General features: G+C 51.6%; 1 protein-coding gene across 1 annotated transcript in view; it reads left to right on the forward strand.

The window, feature by feature from the left end:
- The first annotated feature begins 331 nt into the window (after positions 1-331).
- The window catches only part of FAM174B (family with sequence similarity 174 member B), a 34,294-nt gene continuing 16,473 nt past the window's right edge, over positions 332-18,152 (forward strand). The window contains exon 1 of the mRNA XM_086711478.1: positions 332-866. Within this exon, the coding sequence (XP_086567604.1) occupies positions 496-866 (371 nt within the window). The 5' untranslated portion in view covers positions 332-495. The remainder of the gene's footprint in view (positions 867-18,152) is intronic.

Here is an 18,152-nt window from a genome sequence, read left to right on the forward strand (position 1 = left end):
AGTCTGACAGAATCTGGGTTACTGTGAGCTGGCTCTCTGGATCCTAAATCAACGATTAAATGAGGATAAAGAATTACCTGCCTCCTAAAGGGGCTTTAGGATTAAATGAAATAAATAAAACGTAAACTCCGAAGCACAGAGCCGGCGCAATAGTGAGCCTGACCGTGATTGTTTCCACGCAGGGGTCCCGGGCTCCCCGGGGTGGGGTTGGCGGGGGTGATTGAAGCCGCCGGTGAGCTGGGCGCAGCCCGCACCGGGGCCCGGGTGGCCTGCTCCGCCCACGTGGGGCCGCGGCCCGTCGAATGACTCCGTGCAACGTGTTGGTGGCAGCGGCGGCGGCTGCGGCTCGGGCTCTTCCGGGCGCCGCAGCTTCCTGCCGAGCACCGCGCAGCCGCCTCCGCCGCGGAAGCCCCGGGTGCAGGCCTCGGCGCCGGTGCGGGACCGGGGCTCCGCCGCGCGCGCGCCCCGCGGGCCCCGGCGCCGCCCGACCGCACGATGCGCGCCGCGCCGCCGCCCGCGCCGCTCCTGCCGCTGCTGCTGCTGCTGCTCGCGCTCCTGGCCGCGCCCGCCGCCCGCGCCCGCAGAGCCGAGTCCGCCCCGGCGCCGCAGCCCCAAGCCGAGCGCCAGCCGCGGCCGTCGCCCGGCCCGGGGCCCGGCAACGCCACCCGGACGGGGTCTGGGGCCGCGGCGGCGGCGGCGGCGGCGGCGGCGGGCGGCGGCGGCGGCAGCTCCAACAGCAGCGGCGACGCCCTGGTGACCCGCATCTCCAGCCTGCTCCGCGACCTGCCCACCCTGAAGGCGGCCGTGATAGTGGCGTGCGCCTTCACCGCGCTGCTCATCGCCTGCCTGCTGCTGCGCGTCTTCAGGTGGGTCCGCACGCTCGCTGTCGTTCCCCCGCGGGCCAACCTGCCCCGCCAACCTGCTGTCACCGCGCGCCCGCCACCCCCGCGCGCACGGCTGCTCCGGGCGCGCGGCTCCGCTCGGGGCCTCGGTGCGCTCCAGCCAGCCCAGCCGAGCGTCTCCGGCCCTACCCGGCGGGCGTGCGCTCTGCCGACCGCCCCGCACCCCCCAAACGTTTTATAAATTTTCTCCCCCCTTTAACGATAGCTGTCGTGAATACTGGATTCCTTTGAACTCTCTGCTAGCACTTAAGCTAACAGTAGCGCTCCAATTCTGGTAATTAATTCAGTATTTATTTTTACACGGAATTTATTTTTACACCCATTTCACAGATGGGGGAAACATCCTCCAGAAAAGCGGGGTGGTTTATCCAAGTAAACTCAGTGGTGGAGGTAGAATTTGAGCCCAAGTCCGTCTGCCGTCAACTTTACCCATCTTGCTGTTCTTTCCTTTTTTTGCTTCGGAGGTTCCCCAGTGCTCCACCTGCCCTTTTCCTTTTCCTTCCTTGTGCTACCAAAAAGAAAAACAACAACAACAACAAAAGCATCGAGGATGGAATGCGCCCAGGGCGTGTGTTGGAGGTGACTTTGCACCAGGAATTGGAGCTGGGCACCAGGGTGGGTGCTTGGCGGCCCTTGGTGGTCTGAGGGACTTTCTCTTGGGGGATACAAATGGCTCTCCTGTGCTCCTGCCTGACGGGGCTGCCCCAGTGAAGACTTACTGGGGCATGAGGGTCTGGGGGAGGCTTTTGTAGGTTGCTCAAGTTCAGGGGGAAAGTGTATAGGAAATAAGGGTCCTTGGAGCAGAGATGGAGAAGACCACAGGGAATGCAAGGGGGACATTTTCTCTGAATGCCTGGGAAATCCTGTTTTTGCAGGAAATGATGCAAATGTGTCCTGTTGCTCAGGCGGGCCACCTGGAAATCTGGGTGTGTGTGTGTGAGTGAGTTATTCCGTGCCCACCCCACCCCCCTTCTAAGTGTACACAGTGTGCTTTGCTGTTTGATCAGCTGTTGGAGGGTTGGGGCCAGGGGCTGACTCTCCTCCCGGGAGCATTTTCAGCACAGGAGTGGAAACCAGACCTGGAAAGGCAGGGTCGGGCTGCCTGTTGAGGTTTGCTGTTGGTGCTGTGCAACTCTGCGTCCAAGTGTTTCCTTGCGGGTCTGTAGGATTAAATGCCAGTGGTGCTGAGAAAATGGAGAAAGGGGAATAGTGTTCCCACATCCACCCCCACTCTGTCCCCTGCCCTGGTCCCTGCCATGTTGTTCCTCACTGTGCTGGTCCCCTTGATGTACTTTGGCCATTGAACTGCCCCTCTTCACCCCATCCTTTCCACTGCCTTCGCTCCTCTGCTCGCAAACTTCGGTGGCTCCCTGTACTGCTACCTGGGTGTGGCCTTCAGGGCTCTTACAGACTGGCCCCAGCCCACCCAGTGGCCATGAGCCAGCCCTTCTGAGCTTCTCTCCGTCCCTTGCTTATTTTGTTATGCTCCATGGCTGGCCTGTGCCTTCCCGCTGCTGGGCCCGCTCCTGCGGCACACCTTCCAGGTCTGCATCAAGCTCCCATGCTCCTTCCTCTGAGTAGTTTTCTGGACATTCGAGTGAGGTCCACTTCCTTTTCTGGCTTCCCCCAGCGCTAGCCTTGCGCATCCTCCGTACAAGCCTTCTTGCGCAGGGCTGGGTGGCTGGGTTTGCTGTCAAGCTCCCATTCTGAGCAGACAGACCTGGGAGACAGGGATGTCCAGTCCCCCCTCGTATCTCAGTGCCGGATGCTGGCCTGGCATCCAGTGGATGCACCAGAGTCCTTCACTGACTCCCTGATCGTTCAGCTGGAGTGAGCTGTTGATGCCTAGACTGGCTCTGAGCACAGAGGTTTGAAACATTTTGCTCAAAATAGGCCTCTGAGCCTACAAGGCAGTGTGCTTTTTAAGAAGGCATTTGAACTATTTTGCTAGTCTGCTCCTTATTACCAAGGGGTGGGGGAGAAAGGCAGTCAGCATGTGGCCAGATGTGAGCTGCCTGTTGCTCAGGCCTCGTCTGCTTGTTTGCTTCGTGTAGGAAGAAGGTTCTGATTTTATAGAAGCTGGTCATATATGACTTGCCTCTTCGTCCATGGAAGGTGTCTTTCTTGGGGTGAGTTTGCAGGTGGACCACTGGCATCCCGGTTTCTGATGCCGACAGGAGCTTAAAGCATTTTACAGCTGGGAAGGGCCTTAGTGGTACACAGTCCCCATGTGGTCCTTTGCAGACGAGAAAGTCACATTCCAGGGAGTAGAGTGAGTTGCCCACTAGATTCTAGAATGTGCTATAAATCTGTGGCTGAGGCAGCGCCAGCGCCCCATCTTGCTCGTGGTCTATACCGTGAGCTTTCCTCCTCTCTACAGCCCTTGGCAGGCTTGGTTCGTCGGGCCTCCCCGACCACCTGCTGTCCCGGCCGGGTGTCATGCTTTATGTGCTCCCTCTCTCAGATCCTTAGCGTGTAGTCACTGAGTCCTGGCCATTCCACCCTTCGAGTGACCCTGAGGCTATCTCGCCTGTGCCCACATCCCTTCTTCCCCCATGGAGCTTCTCCACCTGCCAGTACTTCTCCTCCTCCTCCTCCTCCTCCTCCTTCCTCTTCCTCTTCCTCTTCCTCTTCCTCTTCTTCTTCTTTTTTTAATGTTTATTTTTGAGAGAGAGAACGAGAGAGAGAGACAGAGCAAGCGGGGTAAGGGCAGAGAGAGGGAGACAAAGGATCCAAAGCAGGTTCTGTGCTGACAGCAGACAGCCCGATGTGGGGATTGAACTCACCAACTGTGAGATTATGACCTGAGCTTCATGACCTGAAGTCTAACGCTTAACCGACTAAGCCACCCAGGCGCCCCTTCCTGCCAGCACTTCTGCTGGACTTGCCTCCCTACCTTGTCTCTAAGTCACAGCAGTAGCCTTCACACTGGTGCCCCTGCTGCCAGCCTTGTCCCCGCCCTGTCCATCCTCCCTCTCTGGTCTTGTCCTTCCTCTGCCCACCTGTTCCCCCCCTCCCCCCCAAAACAAGCTCCTTAGGCTGCAGACCATGTTGGCTCTTCATGACCAGGGCCCTGCCTCTCTCTCGAGTCCCTGTGTCAGCTCTGCCCACTGCTCCAGCCCCGCGGGGCTCCCAGAGGTTCTCCAGAGGTGCCACGTGGCCTGGGACCTGCATGCCTTGCTCCACTCTGACCCTCTGCCTGGAGTCCCTTCTGCCACCGAGACTACACGGCCAGCTCATGGCTCTTTGCCCTCCTCTGTCGCCTCCTCTGAGAAACCTCCTCCAACAGGGCCCTCCAGGGCTCCCTGAGCACCTCTGGAGTTTGGAAACTCCTACATGGAGTTGAGACAGTCACTGAACGTGACCCTCTGCTTTCCAGCCTGGGGACTCCCAAGAGCAAGGCTGGCCCTTGATCGTCTGTGCCTCTCTGGCACCAGGTAGCCTCCAAGCACAAGCTGGCATCTAATGAAGATGTTGTTAGCAAATGAATGTTGAACTCCTCTAAGTATTTTATATTACTGCTGTTTCTCAAAATGTCCTCTGCGCCCAGATGCCTGGCTCATGCCAGAAGCCTGCGAGGTAGGAATATATTTGGATGGAGACTCTCCATTTCCTTAACAACGCAGACAAGGGAGGAAGAGTATAGTCAGGGTATTGCTTACCAAGCAGCAGTGCTAGCCCCTTTGTGTGTTTTCCCTGAAGGAGCCACCTGGCCAGACAGCAGGAAAAATGTGGAGCCAAGGAAACTGTTAAAATGGAAAGCACAGAGGGGCACCTGGGTGGCTCAGTCTGTTAAGCATCTGACTTCGGCTCAGGTCACGATCTCGTGGTTCGTGAGTTCGAGCCCCGCCTCGGGCTCTGTGCTGACAGCTCAGAGCCCGGAGCCTGCTTCGGGTTCTGTGTCTCCCTCTCTCTCTGCCCCTCCCCTGCTTACTTATGCTGTCTCTCAAAAATGAGTAAACATTAAAAAAATTTAAAAAAAGAAAAGGAAAGCACAGAATGTATATTGTAGTGAAATATATAGATACCTTTAATGAAGCCATTCCATTCCCAGGGTACACACATTTTTCACTGTGATCCGTCTTTCTTCCAATTTTATTAATTAGAAGAAGCAGCGAAGGTCCATGGGCAGGAAGGTTCAGAGCAGTTCTGTTTGGTAGTAAAAGGATTTAAATAACCTCAGTATTTAACAACTGGGTCTTGGTTAAATAATTTATGGAACATGTGGAATACGGTATAGCTGTTAAAAATGATGGCATATTAAAAATTAAAAAAAATTAAAAAAAAAAAGGAAACAGGTGAAAAAAAAATGATGGCATTGATCTAATAGCTATTATTGAGTGGGACGGGTTACAAAATAGTATGGATAGTACGATGGCATTTAAATCATAAATTATATACATACAATGAGTGTGCAAAGAAATCTGTGTGTGTGCACATTTATGGATGTGGGTGATTATTATTTTTCATAACCTGAAAAATAAAAATTTTTACATGCTCTGAGTTTCCTTACAACAGACATGTGTTCTTTTCAGCTGTCCCTTGTCTGTGCACTCAGCTCGTTGCTATGGCTTGGGACATGTCTTCTCGAGGACCTGTGTGGGGGCATCTGGGGTGTGCACGTGGGGTTTCTGGGCCCCGGGGTGACTCATAGATGATTCTCTGGAGTATGTACCAGTTTGCCCTTCCGCCTGTAGTGCCTGAGGGTTCTGCCATCCTATCGAGTATTAGTACCATTTGGCTTTCTCACTGTTCCAATTAGGTGGGTGTAATTGGAATCTCATTGGTTTGTTTTGCATTTTTCCATTTTCTACTGAGGTTGAACAGCTCCCTCTTCCCGGACTTATGAATCGAGCCGATCCTGCCATCTGCAGAATCATTGACACCTTGTTCATGTGTTTGAATCATTAAGCAACACTGTTTTAAGATGAGACAAAATTGGAAGGAGAGAAAGGCAGTGTGGATGCAGGGTACGTTCACTCTGTGTGTGTGTGTGTGTGTGTGTGTGTGTGTGTGTGTGTGTCCACACGTGCAGTTCTGCCCAGCTGGTAGTGGGGCTGCCTCCCCAGGTCTCTTACTTGATCTGTTTCTGAGAGCTAGAAGAGAAGCAACAAGGAGGCTGTCTAGGAAGTAGAAAACAGCAATTCCTCTAACTTGTGGATGTTTGGAAAGATCTGGTGGGTTGCATGGAGTCAGGGATAACACAACTTAAGCCAGTATTGTGCCCCACATGCTCTCTCAGGTCTGGCATTTACCCTTTGCAATCTGGGAGGAATCTGGCTCTCCTCTCCGGTGTCTTATGACCGGGGTGGAGACGAGGCAGAGAAACTACCACCTCAGCCACGACTTTCCTGTCCTCATGGGGATCCTTTCCCCATCTTGGCGAGTCTCCGAGCTCCACTGCCCAGGCCACATTTCTCCCAGATCTCTGCTGGCTGCATTCCCAGCCATTTCTTATTTCAAAAGCTTTGCAAAATCCTCTTATGTTGGAAGGAGGGTTTTGGTGCTTCCTGGAGGACGGGGGAGGAAGATGAATCCTCGGTGGTCTGACACTGCCCGGCTGTCACATTTGCCACAGTGGCAGAGGTGCGTGCCGCCACATCCTGAAGACGTTGGGACCCCAGAAGCTCTGTGAATTTACTAACTCAGGTAGGGGTGCCTGGGTGGCTTAGTCAGTTGAGGGTCCAACTTCAGCTCACGTCATGATCTCACAGTTCGTGGGTTCAAGCCTCACATCAAGCTCTGTGCTGGCAGCTGGGAGCCTGGAGCCTGCTTCGGATTCTGTGTCCCACCCCCCCCCCCCCCCCCGCCGCAATCACACACTCTCTCTCTCAAAAATAAATAAACATTAAAAAATTAAAAAAAAATCTAACCCAGGTCTTTGAAAAGGAATGAAGACTTTTCTGCTTACCCCAGATTCCCCAAATTTCCCATCATCTGTGTATTTACATTTATAATAAGAACAAATGTTATTTAAGAGAAAACATAGCAGCTTCATACTTTTGGGATTTGGGGAAACTTAACCGTTCTGACATGTTTTTAGTTATTGCTCGTTAGCGTAGGAATATTCTTTTAATAAACTGGGGCTGTAGGCAGAGCATGGTTAGAAAGTTAAGCCCCTTTTTATGACTTTGAGAGAGATCATGCAGTTTGTTTTGCATCAGGTAATTTTTGATTGTTTGACCAAAGTTTTTGAATTGGGGGGAAAAGCTATAGAAGTGAAACATATTTATCCTAATTTAATCTTAATTTTTTACTGGATTTTCTGTTTCCTTTTCAGTTTCATTGTGATAAAATCGACATACAGCCCTGTAAGCTGAGGGTATACAGCCGAATGGTTTGGATTACGTATATTGTGAAATGATTAGCACAATAAGTTTACTTACTATCTATCACCTCACACAGATACCAAACAAAAAAAAAAAAAAGAAAAAAAAGGTTTTTGTTTTCTTCTTTATGACGAGAACTTTTGGGATCTACTCGCTTAGCCATTCTCAGAAGCACTGTACCACAGTGTGAGCCACGGTCATCATCAGGTTAACATTATACCTTCCAGAACTTGTCTTCTAACTGGAAGTTTGCATCCTTGGGCCATTTTCATCCAATCCCCCGCTCCCCCCTTCTCCCGTTTAATTTTATATACCACAGTGAAGAAAGAGTGCTAAATAATACAGCAAAAATTCAGATTAAATTTTTTAAATGTTTATTTATTTTTGAGAGACACACACACACACACACACACACACACACACACACACACACAGATAGTGTGAGTGGGGGAGGAGCAGAGAGAGAGGGAGACACAGAATCTGAAGCAGGCTCCAGGCTCTGAGCTGTCAGCACAGAGCCTGATGCGGGGCTTGAACCCATGAACCGTGAGATCATGAGCTGAGCTGAAGTCTGGCACTTAACCATCTGAGCCACCCAGGTGCCCCTGGAGATATTTTTGATTGTCATGACTTGGAGAGAGGGATGCTAGTGTCCTGTGGTATTTCGAGTCCAAGGATGTCCCAGAATCCTCCTATAGCACAGGACAGCCCCTTAACAAAGGATAGCCTGAGACGTCAGTAGTGCTGAGGTTCCCTGACAGTCTAGGCTGGGAGGCTGTTGGTCGCCTTACGTGAGCGGTTTACTTGGGCCTTTCTGGGCATTCATTGGAGTGCACGCCTCCAAGGCCTGTGGGGATATTTAGAATGACATCAAGTCGACCAAGTCCCTGGCTCCCCTTTCTTTTTTTTTTTTTTTTTTTTTCCAACGTTTTTTATTTATTTTTGGGACAGAGAGAGACAGAGCATGAACGGGGGAGGAGCAGAGTGAGAGGGAGACACAGAATCGGAAACAGGCTCCAGGCTCCGAGCCATCAGCCCAGAGCCGGATGCGGGGCTCGAACTCACGGACCGCGAGATCGTGACCTGGCTGAAGTCGGACGCTTAACCGACTGCGCCACCCAGGCGCCCCCCTGGCTCCCCTTTCAATAGCGAAGTATCCTCTTGTATTTAAAAATCCGATTCTGAAAACAGATGTAATTTATATCCAACCTTTTGGTCCTGCTTCTGCCTGTAAATGAGGACACAGCCATATGGCCAAAGTAATCAGGCAGGTGCATCTGCCTCTGAGAGCCTCTTTCAGATGTAATTGGTGACTCTAACGTGCGTGAGCCTCCCTGGACACACAAGACCCTGAGTGGAGGAAGTGTCTCATGGCTGCTTATCCAATGTGTCTGTGAGGACTGGGCACCTGCCAATGATTTCTTCTCTCAAATCTGAAAGGGAGAAAAATCCCTCTTTAATTTAACCCTGAGCCCTTTGCCTTATATAACTTTACCTATAAACTTTCATGTGCACGTATGCATTGGTTGGGGGGGTGGGCTTTGCAAACTCAGGTCCCTCCTGACACATGAGGCAGCGGTGGGGTGGGTGGGGTCTCCAGTGTTAGTGTCTGTGTAGCACCCTCCTAGCTTTAGCTTTAAGCAGAGAACGCTTGAGGGGTTGAGCTGGTATTTTAGTTTTATGGCTGATGCTTTGGTGCTAACTATTTGCAGAGGTAATTTCCGCAACCATGCATTTGGAATCATGTTGTCATGGTTTCACTTAAAAAAAATCCGTACTTAATCTAAGGGTGATCTGCCAGGAACCCAGACTTTATTTTCCTCAGGGTGCAGGGGACATGAAATCCACGTTTATTGGCAGGTGTGGTGCAGGGGAGAGGCTGTGGCAACAGAGAGCTCCCTTGCCCTCCCTCCCTTCATACGGATGAGAAAACTGAGGGCCACAAGAGGGGAGGGTTTACTGAGGTCCTCCAGTGAGTCTGTAGGAAAAACAGAACTTAAGTGCAAGGAGTTCTGATGCTCAGCTTGGTCCTTTCTGGGCCTCCAGTCTGTGGTGGGCTGGGTTTTGGTCTGGTCCCGCTGTGTCTCCCCAGCATATTCGGCCAAGGACCCAGGAGAAACCATGGTTGAATGGATGGAGCATTCTTCTTCCCAGTGTATTTACCGAGGCCCACTGTCAGCATCAGTGGGACTGTGCTGTCCAAGGAGCTTCTAGTGCAATCCAGGAGATAGGCTGATGCCCCCGGATGATTCTACTGGGTAGAGAAGAAAGAATCCAGTTCAACTGAGGAATGATATAACAAAAGCCACACTCACAAGCAAAAGCATACACTGCAGAAGGTTGGCCCCAGGGGCTTTGGCCCCAGACCGAATGGTCTGGGAAGGCAAGTGGGGAGGAAGAGGATTTTGTCGTGGGGGGGTGTGAGAAAACAATCCCTTGGAAATCATGATGATGACAATAATAGTAGCAACTAATATCCATGAAGCCCTCACTGTGTGCCAGGCTCTGTGCTAAACATTTTCTGTGTTTCCTCATTCCTCCGATTGGTGTGAGGCCAGAGCGCCCAGTTTGCAGATGAGTAAATCAAGGCACAGAGTGATGTAGTCTTGCTCACGGCCACGCCGCTGGTGAAGGGCTGGAATCTGACTTCCGAGCCAGGGTTCTCTGCCCTTCCCTTCTCGCAGCCAGATTTTGGAAGATGCCAATTCTAGCTGGAGGATTTGGGGAATTGTAGTGGATGGGAGAATCGTATGGAATGAAATAAAGTGCTGCTTTAATGCTGACCCAGGCTAGGTGCTTAGTAAGTATTTGCTGAGTGACTGAGTGAATAGTGATGTGGCTACAGTGGGGACTCAGGATGGTTGTGGAGACCTATGGAAGGGGCTGGAAGGACCAGTAGGGAGGGTTGGAGGTCTGAGCCTATGAAGAGGAAGAGGGGGAGGAGAGTGTCAGGAGGCCCTGAAGGACCTGGAGAAAGGGGTCATGGTGGGGTCAGGCAGGGGAGAAGGGGAGAAAGAAGATGATGCAGGGGCACCTGGGTGGCTCAGTCGGTTAAGCATTTGACTCTTGATTTCCGGCTCAGGTCATGGTCTCATGGTTTGTGGGTTTGAACCCTGTGTCAGGCTCTGCACTGTGTCAGTGTGGAGCCTGATGGGAACTCTCTTTCCCTCTCTCTCTGCCCCTACCCTACTTGCACACACACACACACTCTTCCTCTCAAATAAATAAACTTAAAAAAAAAAAAAAAAAAGAAGGTGCTGTATAGGTGACACTTGCTCACAGAAATTCCATCCCACACATCTGGACATCTGGGCTGAGCTTCTGTGAGAAGTGACTGCCCCTGAAGTGAGGTGCGGGTGGCAAGGAGTGACATTCCCACGCCTCCCCTACCACGTGGCAGGGACAAGTGGGTGCTGAAAGGGCCACTCATGACATGTGTCCCAAAGCACAGTGACTTCACAGTTTCCAGGCTGTAGTTGGGTCCGCTGGGTCCATCAAAAGAGTCCCTCTCCGTCATCTCGCCACTGCCCTTGAAACCCATGGAGCCGCCCCTGGAGGCTGCCTGCGTCGCGTTTATGCCTCGCCTCCCTCACCTGGTACCTCATATAAAAACAAGGCGGACCTAGGGGCACCTGGGTGGCTCAGTCGGCTAAGCAACTGGCTTCGGCTCAGGTCATGATCTCACGGATCATGGGTTCGAGCCCCGTGTCGGGCTCTGTACTGACAGCTCCGAGCCTGGAGCCTGCTTCATATTCTGTGTCTCCCTCTCTCTCTCTTCCTCCCCTGCTCATTCCCTGTCTCTCTCTGTCTCTCAAAAATAAATAAACGTTAAAAAAAAATTGAAAAAAACAAGGCAGACCCAACCCTTTGCAAACACACCTGGCAGCTGGAGGAACAGGTCTTGCTTGGTGCGTTGGCTGTTGCCGTACCGCACGTGACTCCTCCAACTGGTTAAAGCCGGTGGTGTGCTTATTTTTTGTCTTGGAAGAATGAAAGTTGGAGACAGTCCCCAGGGAGCGACAGACAAACAAGTGTGGAGAGCAGACGGAGGCCAGAAGCTGTGGTGTTACGAAGAAAAGCCCTAAGGCTTGTGATCAAGCTCTTTGGGGTCCTGTGGCCCGTTTTGTATGATCCGTGTTTATATGAACTGTACGCACCCCCGGGGCACAACGCACATTGTGTGCCGGATGTAGGCATTGGGCTCCGTCAGAAATGACACCACTTCCGTGAACCCCAAGGGGATGGTGCCCAAGAGGGAGGGAGGCAGCTAGGTTGTGTGAATAACAACTGAACTGCTGGGGAGCAGGTATGAGGAAGGCCTTGGTTGAACATGCTAGTCATTCCATCTTTCTGGGCTCATGATTTTTTCGTTGAGTTGTTGAGTATCACTCCTGCTTGGCATCCATGACCATGGCCAGGAGCTAGAGGTTGCAAACTGATGGTCCGCAGATACGTTTTTTGTTTTGTTTTGTTTTATTTTGTTTTGCTTTGTTTTGTTTTGATCTGCGCTGTGTTTTTGACAACTGAGATGGTTGAGGACACTTACAAATTGGAAGTCTTCATGTGAGAATCGAGGTCTGCTTTTCTCGACAGACGAGAATCCCTGGAAACATAGGGCCTCTGTTCCAGGTGACAGTCACAGGTAGGCGCTGGGTCGCAGCCATCGCTCTCGGCCGGGGCTGTGAACACCTTGCGTCTCTGAGCCAAAGAGCGTTGGTCGCCGTTTGTCATCCCGTTCTGATGTTCGTGTCGCACCAGGCCTGCTTCACTGGTTTCCTGTGCCTGCGGGGCTCTGTGGCATTTGTGTTTTTGACGCGGTGCTTTGAGTCACTGCACTTGACCGGGAGCCGGGTGCCGGAGCCGAGGAGCCCTGGCACGGTGGGGAGGGTGCAGCCCAAGGACAGAGAAAGGCGTGGAGGTGCTTGCTTCTGGGTGCATCTGGAAGGCTCTCGAACACCAGTGTTCAGGAGGGCCTGACTGGAACCATGGTAGAGCTGGGCCGCTGGAGACCTTGAAGCTCACACTGTGCTGGAGGAAAAGCTTTGTCTCATGGACCTGACCATCAGTCCCCAGGTGCCCACCCGGAGCTTAGCGCGATGAAGTTCCTGTTGGAACTTAGCGTGTTTACCTCCTTCAGTGGCTTGTTTCAACTGCTTTAAAAGGAAGGTTTTGGGTGGGGCGCAGGGGCCGGGCCCCAGGAAGGAGGGTTGTACTTGGGAATTGTATCCTGGCCACCGGCCTTGGTGAGCAGTGGCGCTGGCCTTGCCTCCTGAGCTGGGGGTTAATCCTAGCCCTATTCTCCAGGGACAGCACTGTTGTTCCTTCCTGCAGGGAAGCTTGAAGGTGGGTTTTGGAATTGGGTTCTTTCTTCAGATTTACTTAGTTTTCTTTTTTTTTTTAAATTTTTTAAAAATGTTTTTATTTATTTTTGAGAGAGAGAGAGAGAGCACGTGTACCTGTGTGAGTGGGGGAGGGGCAGAGAGAGAGGGAGACGCAGAATCCGAAGCAGGTTCCAGGCTCTGAGCTGTCAGCACAGAGCCCGACGTGGGGCTTGAACTCGTGAACTGCAAGATCAAGACCTGAGCCAAAGTTGGAGGCTTAATCACCTGAGCCACCCAGGCGCCTTAGTTTTCTTTATTTTAATAAAAAAAAATTTATTTATTTATGTATTTATTTATTTATTTATTTTGAGAGAGAGAGAAGGGGAGAGGGGCAGAGAGAATCTTCCTGATGCAGGACTTGATCCCATGACCCTGGAATCATGACCTGAACCGAAATCAAGAGTCAGACGCTCAACTGACTGAGCCACCTGGGCACCCCGAGGTTACTTAGTTTTCTAGGGAAGCCTCAGTAGTTATGTCTTACGCTCTGAGGTTGGAGGTGCAGGGTCAAGGTCAGAGGGAAAAATGGGAAAAGCCCCTGACCCCAGAGCAGAAGCCCCACCAGGCATTAAGGCTGTGTGGCATCTCAGCCAGCTCCCAGCAGCTTCTTGGTTCTGTCCCCCACCCCATTTCGTTCTTATTTTCTTTATTAATTTTTTTTGTTTTTAAATATTTTATTTTTATTGAGGGAGAGAGGGCGCAGGTGGGCGAGGGTGGAGAGAGAGAGAGAATCCTACGACGGCGGGGGACGGGGAGTAGAGAGAGAGGGAGAGAGGGAGGGAGAGGGAGAGAGAAGTGGAATTCACCCAAAGTGGGGCTTGAGCTCACCTGAGGCGGGGCTCGTGCTCACTCCATGTGGGACTTGAAACCATGAACCGTGAGGTCATGACCTGAGCCAAAGTCGGATGCTCAACAGCTGAGCCACCCAGGGGCCCCTGTTAATTTTTCTAAATGTCAGAGGTGACATGCTCTCTGTGACAAGTAGTGTGGTTTCTGCAGCAAGCTGGTCCTCGAGCTACAGACCTACTTTAATGGGCTTAAAAATGAAATCAGCCAGGGCGCAGGAAAGGTTCGGTTGCTGGGTTTGGCTCCTAAAGTCCCCAGATGAGGGGAGGCAACATGAGGCCTCTGGGCGGAGCAGAGGGGCCCCTGGGCCAGCTCCAAGGGGAGAGCAGGCCTGATGCATTTAAAGTATTTTTTTAATTACTGACTTTGAATTTTACTTCCTCGTTTGTTCCTTTTAAAAATAGATCGTATGTTCACATGGTTCAAAATTCCTGAGGAGCCAAAGAATATATTGTGAATAATGTCCTTCTTACCTCTTGTCCCCTCAGCCACCACGCTTTCTTCTCTGCTTGCCATCAATTTCCTGTGTCTCTTTCCTGGGAGGTTTTAAAAGTAGAGAAATGAGTGTAATGTATGTACAGACACATGTAAATAAATACGTATCTTTCCCTATTTTTTAAAAATGTTTATTTATTTTTTGAGAGAGAGAGGGTGTGTGTGTGTGTGTGGTGGGGGAGGGACAGAGAGAGAGAGGGAGAGAGAGAATCCCAAGCGGGCTCCGTGCTGTCAGCTCAGAGCCTGATGTGGGGCTCAAACCCACAATCTGTGAGATCAAGACCTGAGCTGAAATCAGCAGTCAGATGCTTAACTGACTGACCCACCCAGGCACCCCATGTTTACGTTAAAAATTTTTTTTTAAATGTTTGTTTATTTTTGAGAGAGACAGAGTGTGCGAACCAGGGAGGGGCAGAGAGAGAGGGAGACACAGAATCTGAAGCAGGCTCCAGGCTCTTAGCTGTCAGCACAGAGCCCGACGTGGGGCTTGAACTCATGAACCACAAGATTATAACCTGAGCTGAAGTCAGACTCTTAACCAACTGAGCCACCCAGGTGGCCCTGTCTTTCCCTGTCGTTAGTAACAGCTTTATAAGATAATTCTCACATCCCACAATTCACCTATTTAAAGTGTCCAATTCATGGTTTTTAGTGCATGCACAGACTTGCGCACCATTACCCCAATCAATTTAGAAGATTTTCATCACCCCAGAAAGAAACTCTGAGCCCATTAGCAGAACCCCCATCTCCCTCCCAACCCCCAGGCTTAGGTAAACCCTATTTAGGATCAGGTTCCCTTCAAACTCCTCTTTTCCAGAATTTTCCTAGCTATTCTTGTTATCCATTTTTTCCCCCTTCTCTGAGCTTTGGGACTAACCCGTCTAGATCCCCCAACAAAAATCTGTCCGTATTTTATTGGATTTCGTTAAACTTGTAGATTAATATGAGAGGCATGACATTGGCGTGGACACTTTGTCGTCGGAAGCACGGCGCGCCCTCCCTTTGCTGGCACGGTCCTCCGTCAGTTGTTTTTCGGTGGTGGAGGAGGCAGGGGACGACCACAAGAAATTGCAATTGCATTCTTGCTGTCTGACATTGTGGGGATCCCCGGTGTCCCCGGTGCGTCTCCTGCTCTCTGTTGGAGTGTGAAGAGCCTGGGTTCTGGAATGTGGTAGACGTAGCTTTGAGCCCCACTCGCGGGGCAGGTCGCTCAGTGCCTCCTGGCTTTTGTTTCCTTGACTCCATGATGGCCGGAGGCTCCACTAGGAGTACGCAGGTGATGCCTGGCACTGAGTGTTGCCCCGTTGTGGTGGCTGCTATTACTGTCACCCCAGCGGAACAGTGATGCAAGAGGGCCACACGTGGTTCAGAGTCACATGCAGATGGTGCCCCACAGCGGGGGCAGTGTCTGCGAATGGAGATCACAGAAATCTGAGGCAGCAGGAAACCTGACCTCTGTGGGGTGTCCTGGGAAGGCCTCGTGGGGGAAACGGGCGTGCTGTGGCCCATGGAGTGGGTGAGGTGGGAGGCACCATGAGGCTCCATCACCAGAACCCCAACTGAGCCTGGCCAGCGGTACCAATGGACATGAGATTAAGATTCAGGGGCGCCTGCGTGGCTCAGTCAGTTAAGCGTCTGACTTCGGCTCGGGTCATGATCTCTCCGTTCATGAGTTCGAGCCCCGTGTCGGGCTCTGTGCTGACGGCCCGGAGCCTGGAGCCTGCTGCGGATTCTGTGTCTCCCTCTCTCTCTGCCCCTCTCCTGCTTGCACTCTGTTTCTCTCTGTCTCCCAAAAATAAATAAACATTAAAGTTAAAATTTTTTTTTTAAAGATTCAGGGGAGTGAGTCATCCGGAGGCACGTAACAGAGGAATTGGGGAGCCGAGATCCAAACCCCATCTCTGGATGTGCAGTCTATGGGTCTGACTGCTGCACCCCCAGCTGGATTTCTCATAACAAACTAACCCTTAAGGGTTGGTTTAGTTTTGTTCCTCCTCGCGGGGAAGGGCAGGGACGGAAGGCCCCCCTCCACGTTGGCCCGCTAAGCCCCGATGCTCTGCTCCCCGGCCTCTGTGTTTGCATAAGCGGAACAGCCCCCACTCACTGGGAAACCCGCTTCTGGGCAGCTGCTGACAGGGCCTCTGCGTAAACAAATCCTCTGGCTTTAGGATCACATTTCAGAGTAAAAGAATCTTGAACTTTTCCTCTGCCTTGTTAGAAATGTGTGTTTTGGCTCCTGTGGAAGGATCCTTTGTCTCTTAGAACTTCTCTGGTCTTGCTTCTTCCTGTGAAACACAATGTGAACATTTACTTAAAGCCACGGCTTGCCATCTCTTCGTTGAGGCCATCTGGTTCAAAGGGACCTTGTTCCACGGGCGCGTGGGTGGCTTAGTCAGTTAAGTGTCGAACTCCTGATTTCGGCTCAGGTCATGATCTCATGGTTCCAAGCCTCGGGTCAGGCTCTGCACTGACAGCACGGAGCCTGCTTGGGATTTTCTCTCCCCCCTCTCTCTGCCCCTCCTCCAAGCACTCTGTCTCTGTCTCTCTTTCTCTCTCAAAAAATGGATAAATAAAAAAATAAAGGGACCTCATTCACTGAAGAGAAATGGTGTCAACGGGGCCATGCTGTAGAGCACAGGCCAGCTACATCTTTTCCCTTCTTTGATTCTCGAATCTTCTTTAGCTGGAAGCTGTATGCCTGACAGTTTTGGCAGGCTCCTCCCCTGCCTGCCCCCCCACCCCCTCCCCTGTGTATGACTGTGGAAACAGGCCTGTGTATAGAATTGCTGGCTTATGAACTCAGATCTGACTCTGCACCTGGGCTCTAGAACCAGGTGTCTAGAACTTTCTTCCTCAGGTTGGTGACCGAGATGAGGGCTGTGCCCACAAGCTGACGCACTGTCCCCTGGAGAGACTCAGGGGACTTCAGAGTCTTTGTGGCCATGTGGCCTTGGCCTTTTTCGCAGGCCAGTGTGCTTATAAAACATCCCTGTGGGAAGGAGTCACCAGGATGTTTGTGTTCTTGGAAAACCTGTTCCCCGGTGGCTCTAAGCAGAAATGTTTAGGATATTGTCACTGAGGCACTTTGTATGTATGGGTTCTTTCTTTCTAGAGCAGGGATGAGTCCTGGGGTTTTGAAGGGTTAGAAGAAATGAAATTGTATGTACATGTGGAAGTTTTACCGTTAGCAGGTAGGAAAATCCCAAGATGGTTTGTACTGTTACAGCGATGGTTTCACTTCATGCTGTGCCTGCCTTCGTTCCGTCAGGATCCTGTGACTGTTTGGATTCTCCATGTGGTGTGTGACAGAAACCTCAGCCCAGGCTGGCTTTGGTAGCTGTCAAGGAGGGCTGGCTTTATTTTATTTATTTATTCATTTATTTTTAATTTTTTTAGTGTTTATTTTTGAGAGAGAGATGGAGAGAGAGAGAGAGAGAGAGAGAGCGAGCACGCGCGTGCAAGTGGGGGAGGGCCAGAGAGAGAGGGAGACACAGAATCCGAAGCAGGCTCCAGGCTCTGAGCTGTCAGCACAGAGCCCGACGTGGGGCTTGAACTCATGAATGGTGAGATTGTTACTTGAGCTGAAGTTAGACGCTCAACCGACTGACCCACCCAGGCGCCCCAAGGAGGGCTGGCTTTATAGTAGATTTGGAACTTGATCTCTCTCCCTCCCAATCTGCCTTCTGCCATATGGGCTTTATTTTCCATTTCTTTTTTTTTCTTTTTAAGTTTGTTTATTTTGAGAGAGAGACAGAAAAAGAGCATGAATGGGGGAGGGGCAGAGAGAGAGAGAGAGAGAGAGAGAGAATCCCAAGCAGGCTCCACACTCTAAGTACAGATCCGGACGTGGGGCTTGACCCCTGAATTGTGAGATCATGACCTGAGCCAAACTCCGACGCTTAACCAACTGAGCTGCCCAGGCACCCCTTTACTTTCCATTTCCAGAAGGTGGCAAGATGGCTTGCTTCATTTGGGTCTCAAGACCAGTGGATGGAGCATTTACTGCCCCCGGTCCAGCCTTCCTAGCAAAAGGCCGTTGGCTCTGATTGGTCCCCAGTCCCGCCCTCTTGCCGAGGCCTGGGGATTGCAACACACTGATTGGCTCGGGCTTCAGTCCCACAGCTACTCCTGGAACTGGGGGTGTGGTAGGTGACCAGGTCCCCTCAACCGCGGGGACTACGTGGGAAGGGGACTCACCC

This window comes from Puma concolor, chromosome B3, assembly GCF_028749965.1.
Source record: "Puma concolor isolate L17-30 chromosome B3, mPumCon1.1.hap2, whole genome shotgun sequence".
NCBI classification, from domain to species: Eukaryota; Metazoa; Chordata; class Mammalia; order Carnivora; family Felidae; genus Puma; species Puma concolor.